The sequence below is a fragment of the Mus musculus genome, chromosome X (assembly GCF_000001635.26).
Source record: "Mus musculus strain C57BL/6J chromosome X, GRCm38.p6 C57BL/6J".
NCBI classification, from domain to species: Eukaryota; Metazoa; Chordata; class Mammalia; order Rodentia; family Muridae; genus Mus; species Mus musculus.
Genome location: NC_000086.7, coordinates 47,827,321 through 47,843,737, shown reverse-complemented (window position 1 = coordinate 47,843,737; position 16,417 = coordinate 47,827,321). Strand labels below are relative to the sequence as shown.

General features: G+C 38.5%; 1 protein-coding gene across 5 annotated transcripts in view; it reads left to right on the top strand.

Moving 5' to 3' along the window:
• Smarca1 (SWI/SNF related, matrix associated, actin dependent regulator of chromatin, subfamily a, member 1) overlaps positions 1-16,417 on the top strand; it is an 83,244-nt gene that overhangs the window by 48,876 nt on the left and 17,951 nt on the right. For all 5 annotated transcript variants that reach the window (NM_001358618.1, NM_001290708.2, NM_053123.5 and 2 more), the window contains exons 17-19: positions 1,719-1,829; positions 2,088-2,201; positions 14,757-14,879. In NM_001358618.1, the coding sequence (NP_001345547.1) occupies positions 1,719-1,829; positions 2,088-2,201; positions 14,757-14,879 (348 nt within the window). The remainder of the gene's footprint in view (positions 1-1,718; positions 1,830-2,087; positions 2,202-14,756; positions 14,880-16,417) is intronic.

The window sequence follows — 16,417 nt, the reverse complement described above, 5'->3', positions numbered from 1 at the left end:
TTTACTCTAACCTTTCTTGTAATTAAGAAATCTCACTTTATAGGGTGAGCAAGATGGCTCAGTGAAAGCCTGACAACCTGAGTTCAGTCCTTGGAATCCGTATGGTGGAGAGAACCGACTCCTAAAAGTTGTTCTCTGATCTTCGCAGGTGCGACATGGCATGAACATGCATGCACACATACACACACGTGCACCCACAAATAAGTAAACAGATATGATTAAAAACAAAAATCTCATTTACAGCTTCTCCAATTGATGACAGCTTGTGTTTCAATACTGAAGTGCTGGGATTCCTCCCTCTCTCAGGGTAGTTCCTTTCACTGTTTGTCATCTTGTCTTTGTGTATTCTAGGCAAACAGTCTACCATTGAGCTACACCCCTAGCTGTGTTAAATTATATTGCACAATGGTGTTGTTTCTTGTAACTTTGCACATTGCTTTGAATCTTAGAAATCAATAATAATAATAATGATGATGATAATAATAATAATAATAATAATAATAATAATAATAATAATAATCCCTAATCTTTGTTATTGCCCAGACTTTGACTTATCCACCCTAACTTTGGGATTATCTTCTTGGGACCATGTGAAAGCATGTAGATCCCTAACCACCCTCATTATCCATAGTTTATTATCCACAGTTTTCTTAACTGGTTTTGGGGATTGAACCAAGGGCCTTGTGCATGATAAGCAATTGTTCTACCACTGAGTCATAGGCAGCCTTGCCATCCACTTTTTGCCTATGGTGCCATATTGAAGCCAACCTTAAGGTAAGAGATAGGACAATTCATGATACATGAGTGGCCTTTTAAAGGTCTCATGGTTCATTATATTTAAAGTCACTAGGCTACAAACTATGAAATTGAGAAAAACAGGAATGAGAAAAATTTTCCTTGGACTCCAGAACTGTGTGTTGTCAGTTTTGTTTGTTGACTATTAAAATGCACTTTCTAGCTGACAATGGGGTATGTTTTTATAATGCTGCAAGCCAATGGTAATATTAATTTTCATGTGTAATAATACCTTCTATTTAACTGTTGAAGTTACTGTGTTTGGTGTTGTGGCTCCAACCCAAGGCCTTGTACAAGTTAATCATATACTGTACTACTGAGCTAGATTCCCAGATCCTTTGTGGTTATATTTAATCCTCCAGGTAAGTCTTAAGTATTCTCATTTCATGAAAAGCAAACAGAATCCTCAACGGAATATGACCAGCGAAATGCTAGGATTCCGATTCAGATCTGAATCTTTCTGATTCCAGTGACTTTCCTCCACTGCACTACAGCTTACCTTTCTTGAAAGTTCCCTTTGAGCTTTTTTTCTTGCTTTGAAGAGGTGACTGACATGCTGCTTCTCGTCATTTTCTAGTCTGACCTACTGTGTGTTTAGAGTTACCAGAATCAATATTACTTTTCTTTTTTATGAGAGTTACTCCTTATTTACTTAAATTGGCATTAGATGCTAAATGGGTTGTACAGATCATTCTCAATTAAGGAGGGAAGGATTTAAAAATTATCTTCAAAAATGCAAAACAACAATAACAAAAATGTCTTCGCTCTTAAACTTGATCTTCAACAGTGTTGTGGAACTTTGCAGGTAGAAGTAGGATTTATGAAGCAGGTTTTAATTGCTTCTAGTTACTGCCTTATTGCATGTGGTGCTGAGGAAATAGTCTGCAGTAATTAAACCCCTTGTTCTTGCTTGTTGTGTGTAGCTGGGTACAGTGGAATGGATTGAACCTCCTAAACGAGAACGCAAAGCCAACTATGCAGTGGATGCCTACTTTAGAGAGGCTTTACGTGTCAGCGAGCCAAAGATCCCAAAGGTAAAACTGTCTAAGGCCACTTCTTATGTGCTGTTGTAGAATTTTCTGATAACATGGTTTGTGATTCAGATTTTCTTATTACTTCCTAAAATATAACAACATAGCAAAAACTTAATGGGAAGCAGCTATATGAATGGATTCTATTGTATTTAATTTTCCAAATGTAAAAAAAATCACCAGCATGACTTATATTAGCTGTACTTCATGAGAACAAATTCCTATGTATGTAATAGTATGTAATATATTTTTCTCTCTCAGGCTCCTCGGCCTCCAAAACAGCCAAATGTTCAAGATTTTCAATTTTTTCCACCGCGCTTATTTGAGCTCCTGGAAAAGGAAATTCTTTATTATCGGAAGACTATAGGTTACAAGGTAATTTTTCAAATTCATGTGTTATAATACTTTAAAATTATTTTGTTTGTTATGAGTGTTTTGCTTGCATGTTTTTCTGTGCACCATACATGTGCATGGTGTCCATACAGGCCAGAAGAGGGTATTAGGTTCCCTAGAACAAAAGTTACAGGTCGCAGTGAGCCACTGTGTGGGTGCTGGGGAATGAAACTGGAAAAGCATCAACGTACCCTCAACTGCTGAATCATTTCTTCTAGTCTCAATAATCTTTAGCATACTGGTGTTGTAGAATTCTCTTATAACATGGTTGTTATTCTGATTTTCTTATATTATTGCTAAATCATAGGTCCTAAAATATAACAACACAGCAAGCACTGGTTAAAATAGACAATGGACTCTATTCTATTTACTATTAAACAATATAAGAGCACAGAACATTTTGAACTAGAAGTAATGATTCAACTTTCAAATCACTCAAAAGGGACAGCAATGAAAGTAATTGGTCTCCCAGTATTTCAACAGTAACATCTGTAATGTTATTTTAATAGATTTAGTATTTGGATTGTCAAAGAATATGTAGAAAGAACTTGCATGTGATTGGAAATGAATTTTGATATATGATTAATTTTTAAATGATTTCTTTAATAGAACTAAGAAAGAGTATTTTTATGTTTATTGCTCATAAGTTAATAAAAGCTCTGTTGGTAATTAGTGGTCACTTAGATGCCAAAGATAACAAATCATATGAGAATGATTCATATAATTTTAAAATAAAATGATCTTTAGAATTTAAAATTCCTTTTTGCATATACAGAGGCAAATTTTAATGAATAAAATTTAGGGGTTGTAATAGTATATCTATATCCTTGAAAGATTAAGAAAACAAGGTTGTTTCTGTATGTGAAAGTTGGCTTCCTAGTCAATGAGCACAGGAAAAATTTTAAAGTATCAGCAGAATTGTAATCTTTTTTTTTTCCATTTTTTATTAGGTATTTAACTCATTTACATTTCCAATGCTATACCAAAAGTCCCCCATATCCACCCACCCCCACTCCCCTGCCCACCCACTCCCCCTTTTTGGCCCTGGTGTTCCCCTGTACTGGGGCATATAAAGTTTGCAAGTCCAATGGGCCTCTCTTTCCAGTGATGGCCGACTAGGCCATCTTTTGATATATATGCAGCTAGAGTCAAGAGCTCCGGGGTACTGGTTAGTTCATAATGTTGTTCCACCTATAGGGTTGCAGTTCCCTTTAGCTCCTTGGCTACTTTCTCTAGCTCCTCCATTGGGAGCCCTATGATCCATCCATTAGCTGACTGTGAGCATCCACTTCTGTGTTTGCTAGGCCCCGGCATAGTCTCACAAGAGACAGCTACATCTGGGTCCTTTCAATAAAATCTTGCTAGTGTATGCAATGGTGTCAGCGTTTGGATGCTGATTATGGGGTGGATCCCTGGATATGGCAGTCTCTACATGGTCCATCCTTTCATCTCAGCTCCAAACTTTGTCTCTGTAACTCCTTCCATGGGTGTTTTGTTCCCAAATCTAAGGAGGGGCATAGTGTCCACACTTCAGTCTTCATTCTTCTTGAGTTTCATGTGTTTAACAAATTATATCTTATATCTTGGGTATCCTAGGTTTGGGGCTAATATCCACTTATCAGTGAATACATATTGTGTGAGTTTCTTTGTGAATGTGTTACCTCACTCAGGATGATGCCCTCCAGGTCCATCCATTTGGCTAGGAACTTCATAAATTCATTCTTTTTAATAGCTGAGTAGTACTCCATTGTGTAGATGTACCACATTTTCTGTATCCATTCCTCTGTTGAGGGGCATCTAGGTTCTTTCCAGCTTCTGGCTATTATAAATAAGGCTGCTATGAACATAGTGGAGCATGTGTCCTTCTTACCTGTTGGGGCATCTTCTGGATATATGCCCAGGAGAGGTATTGCTGGATCCTCCGGTAGTACTATGTCCAGTTTTCTGAGGAACCGCCAGACTGATTTCCAGAGTGGTTGTACAAGCCTGCACTCCCACCAACAATGGAGGAGTGTTCCTCTTTCTCCACATCCATGCCAGCATCTGCTGTCACCTGAATTTTTGATCTTAGCCATTCTGACTGGTGTGAGGTGGAATCTCAGGGTTGTTTTGATTTGCATTTCCCTGATGATTAAGGATGTTGAACATTTTTTCAAGTGCTTCTCTGCCATTTGGTATTCCTCAGGTGAGAATTCTTTGTTCAGTTCTGAGCCCCATTTTTTAATGGGGTTATTTGATTTTCTGAAGTCCACCTTCTTGAGTTCTTTATATATGTTGGATATTAGTCCCCTATCTGATTTAGGATAGGTAAAGATCCTTTCCCAATCTGTTGGTGGTCTTTTTGTCTTATTGACGGTGTCTTTTGCCTTGCAGAAACTTTGGAGTTTCATTAGGTCCCATTTGTCAATTCTCGATCTTACAGCACAAGCCATTGCTGTTCTGTTCAGGAATTTTTCCCCTGTGCCCATATCTTCAAGGCTTTTCCCCACTTTCTCCTCTATAAGTTTCAGTGTCTCTGGTTATGTGAAGTTCCTTGATCCACTTAGATTTGACCTTAGTACAAGGAGATACGTATGGATCGATTCGCATTCTTCTACACGATAACAACCAGTTGTGCCAGCACCAATTGTTGAAAATGCTGTCTTTCTTCCACTGGATGGTTTTAGCTCCCTTGTCGAAGATCAAGTAACCATAGGTGTGTGGGTTCATTTCTGGGTCTTCAATTCTATTCCATTGGTCTACTTGTCTGTCTCTATACCAGTACCATGCAGTTTTTATCACAATTGCTCTGTAGTAAAGCTTTAGGTCTGGCATGGTGATTCCGCCAGAAGTTCTTTTATCCTTGAGAAGACTTTTTGCTATCCTAGGTTTTTTGTTATTCCAGACAAATTTGCAAATTGCTCCTTCCAATTCGTTGAAGAATTGAGTTGGAATTTTGATGGGGATTGCATTGAATCTGTAGATTGCTTTTGGCAAGATAGCCATTTTTACAATGTTGATCCTGCCAATCCATGAGCATGGGAGATCTTTCCATCTTCTGAGATCTTCCTTAATTTCTTTCTTCAGAGATTTGAAGTTTTTATCATACAGATCTTTCACTTCCTTAGTTAGAGTCACGCCAAGATATTTTATATTATTTGTGACTATTGAGAAGGGTGTTGTTTCCCTAATTTCTTTCTCAGCCTGTTTATTCTTTGTATAGAGAAAGGCCATTGACTTGTTTGAGTTTATTTTATATCCAGCTACTTCACCGAAGCTGTTTATCAGGTTTAGGAGTTCTCTGGTAGAATTTTTAGGGTCACTTATATATACTATCATATCATCTGCAAAAAGTGATATTTTGACTTCCTCTTTTCCAATTTGTATCCCCTTGATCTCCTTTTGTTGTCGAATTGCTCTGGCTAATACTTCAAGTACTATGTTGAAAAGGTAGGGAGAAAGTGGGCAGCCTTGTCTAGTCCCTGATTTTAGTGGGATTGCTTCCAGCTTCTCTCCATTTACTTTGATGTTGGCTACTGGTTTGCTGTAGATTGCTTTTATCATGTTTAGGTATGGGCAGAATTGTAATCTTAAGAAAATTTCTGTTTTATGAATTGGAACTTATGTTTTAACATTTATTTTGTTCCACCTTAGAGTTGGAACTATGATAAATTATTTTGATTAGTAGCTTGAATGTACCTAGAAAAACTCTATATATTTTGAAAATTAATTTTATTTCCGAACTAGAGTGGGCCTCTAGAATATTTACAGTATTTTTGTATACTGGGAGTATTGTATTTGAATCAGAGCAAAACAGTCTTCCTCACTCTGTATGTGTGAAGGTTTAAAAAAAACATATACATACCCTAGTTCTAGTGGTATTTCTTTATGTAATTCTGGCACTTGGGAAGTTGAGACAGGAAGATTGCAAGTTTGAGTGCAGTTTAGACTGCATAGTGATTGTCTTAGGGTTTTACTGCTGTGAGCAGAGACCATGACCAAGGCAACTCTTATAAGGACATTTAATTGGGACTGGCTAACAAGGTCAGAGGATCAGTCCATTATCATCATGGCAGGAACGCGGCAGTGTCCAGGCAGTGGTTTAGGACGAACTGAGAGTTCTACATCTTTATCTGAAAGCTGTTAGGGGAAGACTGACTTCCAGGAAACTAGGAGAAGAGTCTCAAAGCCTATGCTCACAGTGACACACTTCCTCCAACAAGACCACACCCCACTCCAACAAGACCACAACTCATAATAGTGCCACTCCCTGGGCCAAGTGTATTCAAACTAACACAGTGACTTCAAGGACAATGAGATCTTGTTTCAGAAAACTGATGAACTTAAAGAGAATATACATGAGTTAGTTATGATATTGTTAGAGAAATGTGGTTAAATTGAAAGGAATCATTTTAGGACTGTAGCAGAGTAAAGCAACCATGTTTGATTGCTCAAGGTATACATACGACCACTTTCAAAGTGTGGACACTTTACCCTTTCTTAGAAATGGGAACAAAACACCCATGGAAGGAGTTACAGAGACAAAATTTGGAGCTGTGACGAAAGGATGGACCATCTAGTGATTGCCATATGCAGGGATCCATCCCATAATCAGCTTCCAAGTGCTGACACCATTGCATACACTAGCAAGATTTTGCTGAAAGGACCCAGATATAGCTCTCTCTTGTGAGACTATGCCGGGGCCTAGCAAACACAGAAGTGGATGATCACAGTCAGCTATTGGATGGGTCACACGGCCCCCAATGGAGGAGCTAGAGAAAGTACCCAAGTAGCTAAAGGGAACTGCAACCCTATAGGTGGAACAACATTATGAACTAACCAGTACCCGGGAGCTCTTGTCTTTAGCTGCATATGTATCAAAAGATGGCCTATTCAGCCATCACTGGAAAGAGAGGCCCATTGGGCTTGCAAACTTTATATGCCCCAGTACAGGGGAATGCCAGGGCCAAAAAGGGGGAGTGGGTGGGTAGGGGATTGGGGGGGTGGGTATGGGGGACCTTCAGGATAGCATTGAAAATGTAAACGAGGAAAATACCTAATTAAAAAAAATTAAAAAAGAAAGTAAGTGTAATATAGAGACAAAATGCAAAATGCAAACTCTTAGTTATTAAATAGTTAATTTCCCAGTATAAACAGGAATATAGAAATTCACCTTTGTTTGTAGTTATCCTTGACATAAACATTATTTTCAGTTTCTTTTATCAGCTGTTATCAGTAAGACTTGAAAGGAGAATTAATTGGAATACTAGATCTTGACTACCAAATGAAATATTTGTGCAGAACATTGTCTAATTTACCCAGCGCTTTAACATATATTTCACTTGATCCTAACAGCCTCATTATATGGGTTTGATTGTCTGCTTGTAATTGGTGAGGAAACTGAAGTTCAGCAAGGTTCAGTTTTGTACAAGGTCACAGAGCTAATGAGGTTGCCCTGCTGTCTCAAACCCTCTTACTACACTTTAAATACTGTGTTCTTTCTATCCAGACATTCTCAGCTACTTCTGCATGTGCTATAACGCCATTCTTTTCTGTAGTCCTAAATAAGGATTGTGTTTATTAGTGGTAATGACATGTTATTTGGGAGGTGGGCCAAGTGGCAGTCAAGTAGCAGCAATAAAACAAAACAAAACAAAACAAAACAAAACAAAACAAAACAAAACACTTCATCACAGAATGATGGAACTATTCATGCACCTTCTTTGGAGATAGTGTGATTTTGTTCCCTGTGAGAATTCCAATGCCACAGATTCAGTTAGAATGTAAACAGTGCCTTTAGTACACACAGTTTGTGGTTAGGAGTGAGGTCTCAGAATGATTATTTGGGTGGTGGCCAGCTGGAAGAACACGGAGGAGGGAAGAAACCTTATAAGACAGGGCAATGAACAGACAGCTGCAAGGGCTAAGAGAAAGGAAGAGGGAAGGGGTAGAAGACGAGAGGAAAACCTTGAGTGCGGAGGTGCAAGATGCTATGTAGTTCAGATTCTTGCACTCTGCTGTTTCATTTCCCTCAGCTCACAGAAAGTGGTAGAGAACAGCAAAGGGTGAAAGGGGGCCTGGCTCCGTTTAATACAGGTTCACTGAGCACTGGTTTGTGTTAGGTGCTGGAATAGGCACTTGGGAGAAATTGATAAACAAACTTGACTGCTGGATAACTGCCATGATGGGACACAGACACATTCCTGGAAACGACCTGTTCTTGTTGACAATCCCCTTTGCTGTGTAGTATTGCTGCTTGAAGGGAGTTGACATCTGCCTGTGTGAGGCAGCATATTTACAAACTGACGGAGGAGGGCCAGACTCCATCAACTCAGTCTGCTCTTTAGTATCTGTTGTGTTGGGTAATGTAATCATGGGAATTCATAAGTCTAAAGGACTCCCAGCCTTCCTGAAGATCATTACTATTTAACTAAGGAAGTAGTTGCTGTTTGTAGGCATCTTCAGGGGAAATTAAAGGATAAACATACTAAATTCCATCTGATTCTGAAAGAAAAAATTACCGATTAACACAATACTATCAAGATCATCCATTAGAAATATAGTCACAGCCTCTACCCTGGTGGCATAAGCACACATATGTACTTAAGCAATAAAGTCCTGACAGTAGTAGTAACAGTAGTACTACTAGTAATAATGATAATAAAGAAATGACAGATTCTGAGAATTTAGAATATAATGCCAGAGACAGACATAAACAGACATTACAATGAGGTGGTGTTATCACTTCATAGTGGTGCTTATGAAGGGTGACTGTCAGGCAGTTTGGTAGATATACAAAGTGGTGCAGAAGATGGAGACAATGCTCTCTAGGGAAGAAGAGTCACTTAAGCCAAGATTTATAAGATGATGGGATTGAGTCTGTTAAGTGTAGGAGAGCAGACATCAGGTCACCATATTCTTTGTGCTAAGCAGAGCTCTGAGGTGGGGAAGAGGAGGCAGTTTTCCAGAGGTAGAGTGAGATCAGAGGTGGAGATATGTATAGGTCACAACAAGGCTGAAATTTAACTTCAGAGTAAAGGAAACTACTCAGATTCCTTTAAAGCAGAGACGTGGGTGGCAAAATGATACTGATCTAAGCTTTCCTAGTGTTTTCTAAAATTCCAAGTTCTGTATAAATATTAGCCTGGCATCCTCATTATAAGAACTACATCTTTATTTTACAAATGAGGATCTGAGGCATAGTTAACTTTTTCTCAGAGTTATAGGATGTATAGGTGGTAAAGGCTGATCAGATTTACATTTTCACAATTATTTAAACTGTGTGTGTGCATGTGTGCATGTTCCTGTGCATGCTATGCACAGGAAGTCAGAGCATGACATCATTCGAGAGTTGATTCTCCCTTCTTACCATATGGGAATCCAGGAACTGAACTCATGTTGTCAGACTTTTATGGCAAGAGCCCTTACATGCTAAGCCATCTCATTGACACTTGACTTATATTTTCAAATTATCATCCTGGATGTAACATGAGGAACAGTACATTTATTAGGAAAACCACCCAGGAGACTGTTGAAATATGAAAACGAGAGACAGGGGTGAAACCTTGGGCTGCAGTTGTGACAGGCACGGTATTGGCAATGACAGGAGAGCCATTGCTCTGCTGTTCTCTTCCTAGCTTTGTGCTCTCTTTGGTTCCACCTTGGACTCCCACGGTGCATCTAAAGATTCGATGGGAGTCTCATTTAGGAATACCTAGGGGAGGATTTAGAAGATAAATACCACATTCCAGTTGCTTAAAACTTTCTGAACTTTGTCTCTCCCATTCTTTCCTAAGAACTATGGGTCTGAGCTCAGGTGGGTTATCTAATTAGAAGGGTCTCATGATTAAGTTCAGAGTACAGACAGATCAGCATGGCTTGTTAATCATCTACAGAGTTTCAAAGATAACATTCTATGTATCTTAAGAAATTCTTAGGATTGGGCTGGAGAGATGGCTCTGCCAGTAAAGATCGTTTGTTGCTAAGCCCAAGGACCCGAGTTTAAGCTCTGGAACTCATATGGTGGGAGGAGGGAAGTGACTCTCTCAAGTTGTTCTCTGGCCCCCACACACATGCTGTACCATGTGCTCACCTGCACATAAACACACACAACATAAATGTAAACAAAAAAGTCGAAGATAAATATTTACTTAATATTGTCTGATACCTTATGCATCTAGAAAACTCATTGAAGTTACAAAATACATGAAGCAATAATTTATTTTTATGTGAGCAAAGCTGCTGTAGTGGAGTTACTTGATGTTTTCTATGTACATGTTCTCAAAAACTTGAGCTCTGTCCCCTTTTGATGTTTGTAGTAGTAATCATTCAGGGCTGTCCAATCTTTTGTTATCTCAGCATGACTCTGTCATCTCTAATGTTCACCCTCAAGACCCATACAACATAATTATAAAAAATAAACAAAGAATCTTGTGTTTTAAGTAAGTTTATGGTTTTGTATTGGACTGCATTCATAGCTTCCCTTGGTACGTAACGTCAGGTTAAAATATGGGGTAAGAGGAAATCGGAATGGTCCATAGTTGGGTACATTGTAACTAATGCTGATTTGCCTGTTTTGAAACTTCAAAGTGTTACCCTACAGTGATTGAAGAAAGGGCTAGTAAGAGGCTCAATCGCTTGCTTATGTTTTTGTTCTGAGACAGGGTCTCACTATGCAGTGCTGGCTGGCCTGGAACTCTCTATGTAAATCACAGTAAACTCAAACTCCCAGAATTCTGCCTGCCTCTGCCTCCAGTCCTGGGATTAAAGGCATATACCTGCTGTGGGCTCACTAGTTCTGAAGTTGTTGATACATGTTCTCGAGAGCCTGCTTATTAGCTATTAAATTTTTTTGTTTTCTCTCCTTATACATTTGGTACACCGAGGCCACATCAGTACTGTGCCTAGTAAGATTTTCAGTTAAAAGGTTTCATTGGGGGCTGGGAGGAGTGGTTATTTGCTTTAGTGTAATCACTTTGTGGCTGGCGGGGTCAATTCTCCCCCACCCAAGCTTTGACCTTGTTGTAAGCGGGACATCTTCAGAGGCTTTCTTACTCTCTACAATTAAAGGAGTTGATAATTAATATACTTATGTGTTCACTAAAGTCTTATCATTGGAAGAGGGTGACAACTGAAATTTTAACTTGTAGTCGATCTAAGAGCTTGAATGAAAAGTGTTTTACCACATTTAAAGCTGCACAAAGCTTCAAGAGATTCCTGTATCTATCTCCAAAAAGATTTCTTTAGGGACAGATATAAACATTTGACAAATGGATGAGGTTCCGTGCACTTTGTGAGCTTTGGTAATGTGTCATTGTGGGCTGCCTGTTAAGCTATGGAGAGCTGATTTCAGGCGACTGCTCTCATTTTCTGTGCTGCCACGTTTAATTTAGCAATCCATATTTCTATAAAATCTTGCTGGACTCCTAAGCAATAAGCTTTTTTTTTACTCTCTTGTGGAATCTAGCTCCTTTTTATTCATTTATTTATTTGAGGAGATAGAGTCCACACCACTGTGTGGCCCTGGAGGTCAAAGGACAACTTGTGGGAGTCAGGTTTGTCCTTCCACCACCATCTGGGTTACAGGGATTGCCTTTATCTGCTGAGCTATTCGGAATGACACTGCCCTTTCTTCAGCCTCTACATTTCATGTTTGGTTAATGCTTTTTCTATTTCTTTTGTCACCGTACTTCATTTCCAAGTTATAATGTCTCAGCAGTTCTCTGCCTCTGGCCTGGGAGCCGGAACAGAACCCAGATACCAAAATCTCAGCACAAAAGAGGTTTATTTTACCTCAGAGTATTCAACTTGGGTGGTTGAATCCTCTGAGGTAAAATAACTCTGGATCTGGCAAAGACAGCAGCGGGTGTCTCTGCTGGAATGTTTTTTTTTTTTTAATTTTTTTCATTTTTTATTAGGTGTTATCTTTATTTACATTTCAAATGTTATCCCCTTTCCTAGTTTCCCCTCCAAAAATCCCCCTATCCCTTTCCCCCTCCCCTTGCTCACCAACCCACCCAACTCCCATTCCTGGTCCTGGCATTCTCCTATACTGAGGCATAGAACCTTCACCTCTCCTCCCATTGATGCCCGACTAGGCCATCCTCTGCTACATATACAGCTAGAGCCACAAGTTCCACCATGTGTTTTCTTTGATTGGAATGGTTTTTAAGGAGAAAAGGAGGAAAGTCTGAGCTAGGACGAGTTCATAAGTCCTGATTGGACATGTTAGTCAGTGTAGCCAAATAATGCATTTCGATAACTGGACCTTTGTGTCTTGATAGCTGGACCTTGGTGACCAGCCTCAGGAATGTGTCAGGCACAAGGAAGTAAGCCAGATAAAGGAGTGGACCTTGGTGGCTAGGTTTGGAATGTGGAAGTGCCTGAATGAGGGAATCTAATAGTTTAGTAAGGGAGAGAGAAGGGAGGGGGCAGGGCGAGATCTGCCTGTACTATCTTTGCAATGTGCTGGGCCGGTTAGAGAGCCCTTCAGGTAGCTTCTCTACTTTGCTCCATCTACTGGAAGGACTATAGTGGAAATATGTCATCTTGGTACTTTACTACCATGATCAAAAGCCCCTCATGGAGTTTGGGACCCTCTGAGTCCATGTACCAAACTCTTTGTTCTTGTTGTTGTTCTTTTCTCAATATTAGTCCCAACACTCTTTACAGTGCTTGGAATAGAACTCAAAGTTTCACACTCCTCAGCCTAACCCATGCCTAATACAACTCCTGTGTAACCCTGTGCCTTCTGCTTTCATGCTTTTGCTTATATTGTGCCAGTCTAGAAAAGCCTTTGCTTCACATCTCCCCAGAACTTTAGGGTTTTAGTCACTGTCTTGTCCTTTCATTTCTTTTTCTTCCATTTATTCTTCCTCTTCTTTTCTTTCCTCTTCTTTTCCTACCACTGCTCCCTCTCTTTTACTCTCCCCTTTCATCTTTCCTCTCTCTTCCTCCATCTTACTCATGAGCTGTTCTCCTGCGTCAGCCTCCCAGCTGCTAAGGGAAATGGCTGTGTACTAGGACAGTCTATCCTTTCTCTTTTTATGAGCTAGCTCTTGTCGTGTAACCCAGCCATTCTTGAACTCACAAGGTAGACCAAGCTGGCCTCAAACTTACAGTCTTCCTACTTTGGTTTTCTAGTCCTAAGACCACAGTTGTGTGCCAGCACATCTGGTGAAACTAGGTCAAAATCACAGAAGGTTTGGAAATTTCTTGTGGGCAAGGGTTGTGTCCAGCAAATCAATCCGTACTTATTTTAGTACTAAGCATATAATATACAGTCAATACATACTGATTTGATTATCTGGTACTTATGGTTACAAATGAATCGGCTTTTTAACATATCCAGTTTTTCCTTTTAAGTATCTATTTGGTAAGTTTTTAATCCAAAGAACTACTGGGTATAGCACTTTTAAAGGGCTTACCTTTAAGTTATAATGATACAATTTTAAATGCTATAAAGTATGTATAACAATGAGAAAAAAATGTCCTGTAATATATGCCATAATTTTATTGTGGTATGTCTATTTGACGTTTCTAGGGAATGAGTCATTTATATTACGTGTGCCTTCTAAACAGTGAAGACTTACTGCCAAGCTTTTCATTTTTCATGTTTAATGGAATGCTATAAAATGTACTACACATGTTCTGTACCTGCTGTCTTAAATCATTGAGCTGTGTCATGTTTCCAGATGTTGCAATAATGATAGGAGACTTCAAGCCTGGAAACCAGATTTGTCCTTTCATGAAAGGAGTACTGTCCAAATGCTGCTGAACTCCAGTGGACCACGTGCAAACTCTGATGTACCGAGGCCTTCTGAGCTACCATTATTAGTTGCAGAAATCTCAGCTTTTGTCCCCAGTGGTTCCGGTTCATGCTTTCTTCTCAGTTGTCAAAGTTCTGTACTTTAAAGAGCACTATTATTATCTTTATTGGTCACTGCCAGTGCACAAGTTCTCTCCCATGAATGATGGGTCCATCACAGCTGTTGGTGTGCTCTACCATACACTCCCTCTACACATACTTCTTAAATTTGTCATTGCTTTGTTTCCTTCTTTATGTTGCCACTCTCTCTGAAATACCTTTCTTATATCAAACACTCTGTCTTTACAACCTCTATCAGGGAATAAAAGCATTCTATTGTTTCCATGACTTAAGACGACCAGAACACTGGCTGTCATCTTTAGGTGTGGTGCTTCTGCATATACCCTGCTGTATACTCCTGGGAGTCTTTAGACACTAAATACCAAAATGTGTGTTTATTCTCCACAATGCCATATGATAGGGATGTATTTTGTTACACAGTATAATGAGATGTAAACTACACTGTGCCATTCATTTATCAATGGGCTACCATCCTCAAATATTATACCATAATAAGAATGGTTTTAATTAGGATAAAACCATAGTGGTAGAAATGCAGAGAAGACTGTGAGCCATCTCCTTCCGAGGTTCTACTGTCTACTGTTGAGACAACTCTCCAGATTAATATGTGTATGTGTACTTTTTCTGATTAATTTTTCTCATAGGTTTATTCATTTTTCTTTTGATCTTAGGTCCCAAGAAATCCTGAGATCCCCAACCCAGCTATAGCTCAAAGAGAAGAGCAAAAAAAGATTGATGGAGCGGAACCTCTTACACCACAAGAGACTGAAGAGAAGGATAAACTTCTCACACAAGTAAACTATTTTAAGTAGCTGAACTACTTTTAGTCAACTAATAGAAAAAAAATCTGCTTTTTAGTATATACAGTTTTCTGGTCTGATATAAACACACATTTTGACCACATATCTTTACTTTTTAGAAAATTCTTTGTAAAAGATGCTCTCTTGGAAATATTGGGTGAATATATATATGTAAAACAAAACTGTCAGCTATTAAAAATAAGACATGCTTTTACCAATTATAATAATGCCAGTGAATCCAGATTTGAATTTTATTAAATAATAATTTCCAACATATACCTGAAAATTAAATTTCATTGATTGACTTGATCCCTGAAACTGTACTATACAATTTTTTCTTTGTTTATGAAAAATTCCTTTTGAAGGAAGTTAAGAGTTCTCAAGAAAGAACATGAATGCAATAATGAGAAATTCCTGAAGCACTTTAATGTGATCATTATGTAATTAAAAGCTAATATTAAATAGGGAAGGTTTCCACCTTAAAGCTTTCAAGTAATTGTTGCTTTAATAAATTTTGTATCACATTTCTGAAATGAGTTCTGGTAGGATAAAACAAAATGTGAATTTATGACACTGCCTTAGCCAGCTAAATTTATTTCTTGAGCTATTTTTGGAACAATGTGCAAGACACGGTAGTAGGGGTTTCTCCACTCTATCTGTTAGCTGATAATTTGAAATGTTTTTCACACAAAGGAAGGATTAATGCTTGAGGTGGTATATATGCAAGGTGTAGAATGTGCTTTACAATATCACACTATGTCTCAGGAATATGAATTAATTAGAAGTAAAATAAGAGGTTTTTTATATTAATACAGACCTATTGCTTTTAATATCATATAATTTTATTGAATGAATTTTGACAAAATACTCCAATAAGTTTTTGAACAAATGCCTGGAAGTCGCCAAAATTTAGCTGGTAATATAATTGCAGTTGGCAGAGTTCTAAGAACAACCACAGAATAAAATATTTATATATTAATGTTTGCTTTTATTTTAATTTCAAAACTTATTTCCTGAGCACAAAAATAAAGTGCCTTTTGAATGCTACACTGCTTATAATATATTCTGAATATACAGTATAATGTGAATATGTAATCTCAATTGAGATAATTGAGTTTATAATTAGAAGCATAATCAAGTTTTTTTGTCCCTCAGAGTTGAATTTAAGCCATCTTTTCCTGATTCTGCAACTTTAATGCTCAATTTTTTTAAAAAAGAGATTCATGCTTCTCACGATGGCCTTGAGTTCATCCTGTAGCTGAGGATGGCCTTGAACTTCTGTTCCTCCTGACTCCATAGCATGCCTGTTGGAATTACAGGCATGTGCCACCATGTCTGTTTTATGTGCTGCTCTGAACTGAACTCAGGGCTTCACCCATGCTAGGCAAAGTTTCTGCCAACTGACTTAGAATACCATTGATGGAATAATATTTGAAAATGACCTAAAACACTGGTTGTTCCATACTTTAGTAAAAACAGTTCAGATGCCTGAGTATAGTATTTACAGAGGTCCTATTTATGAATATAGTCTT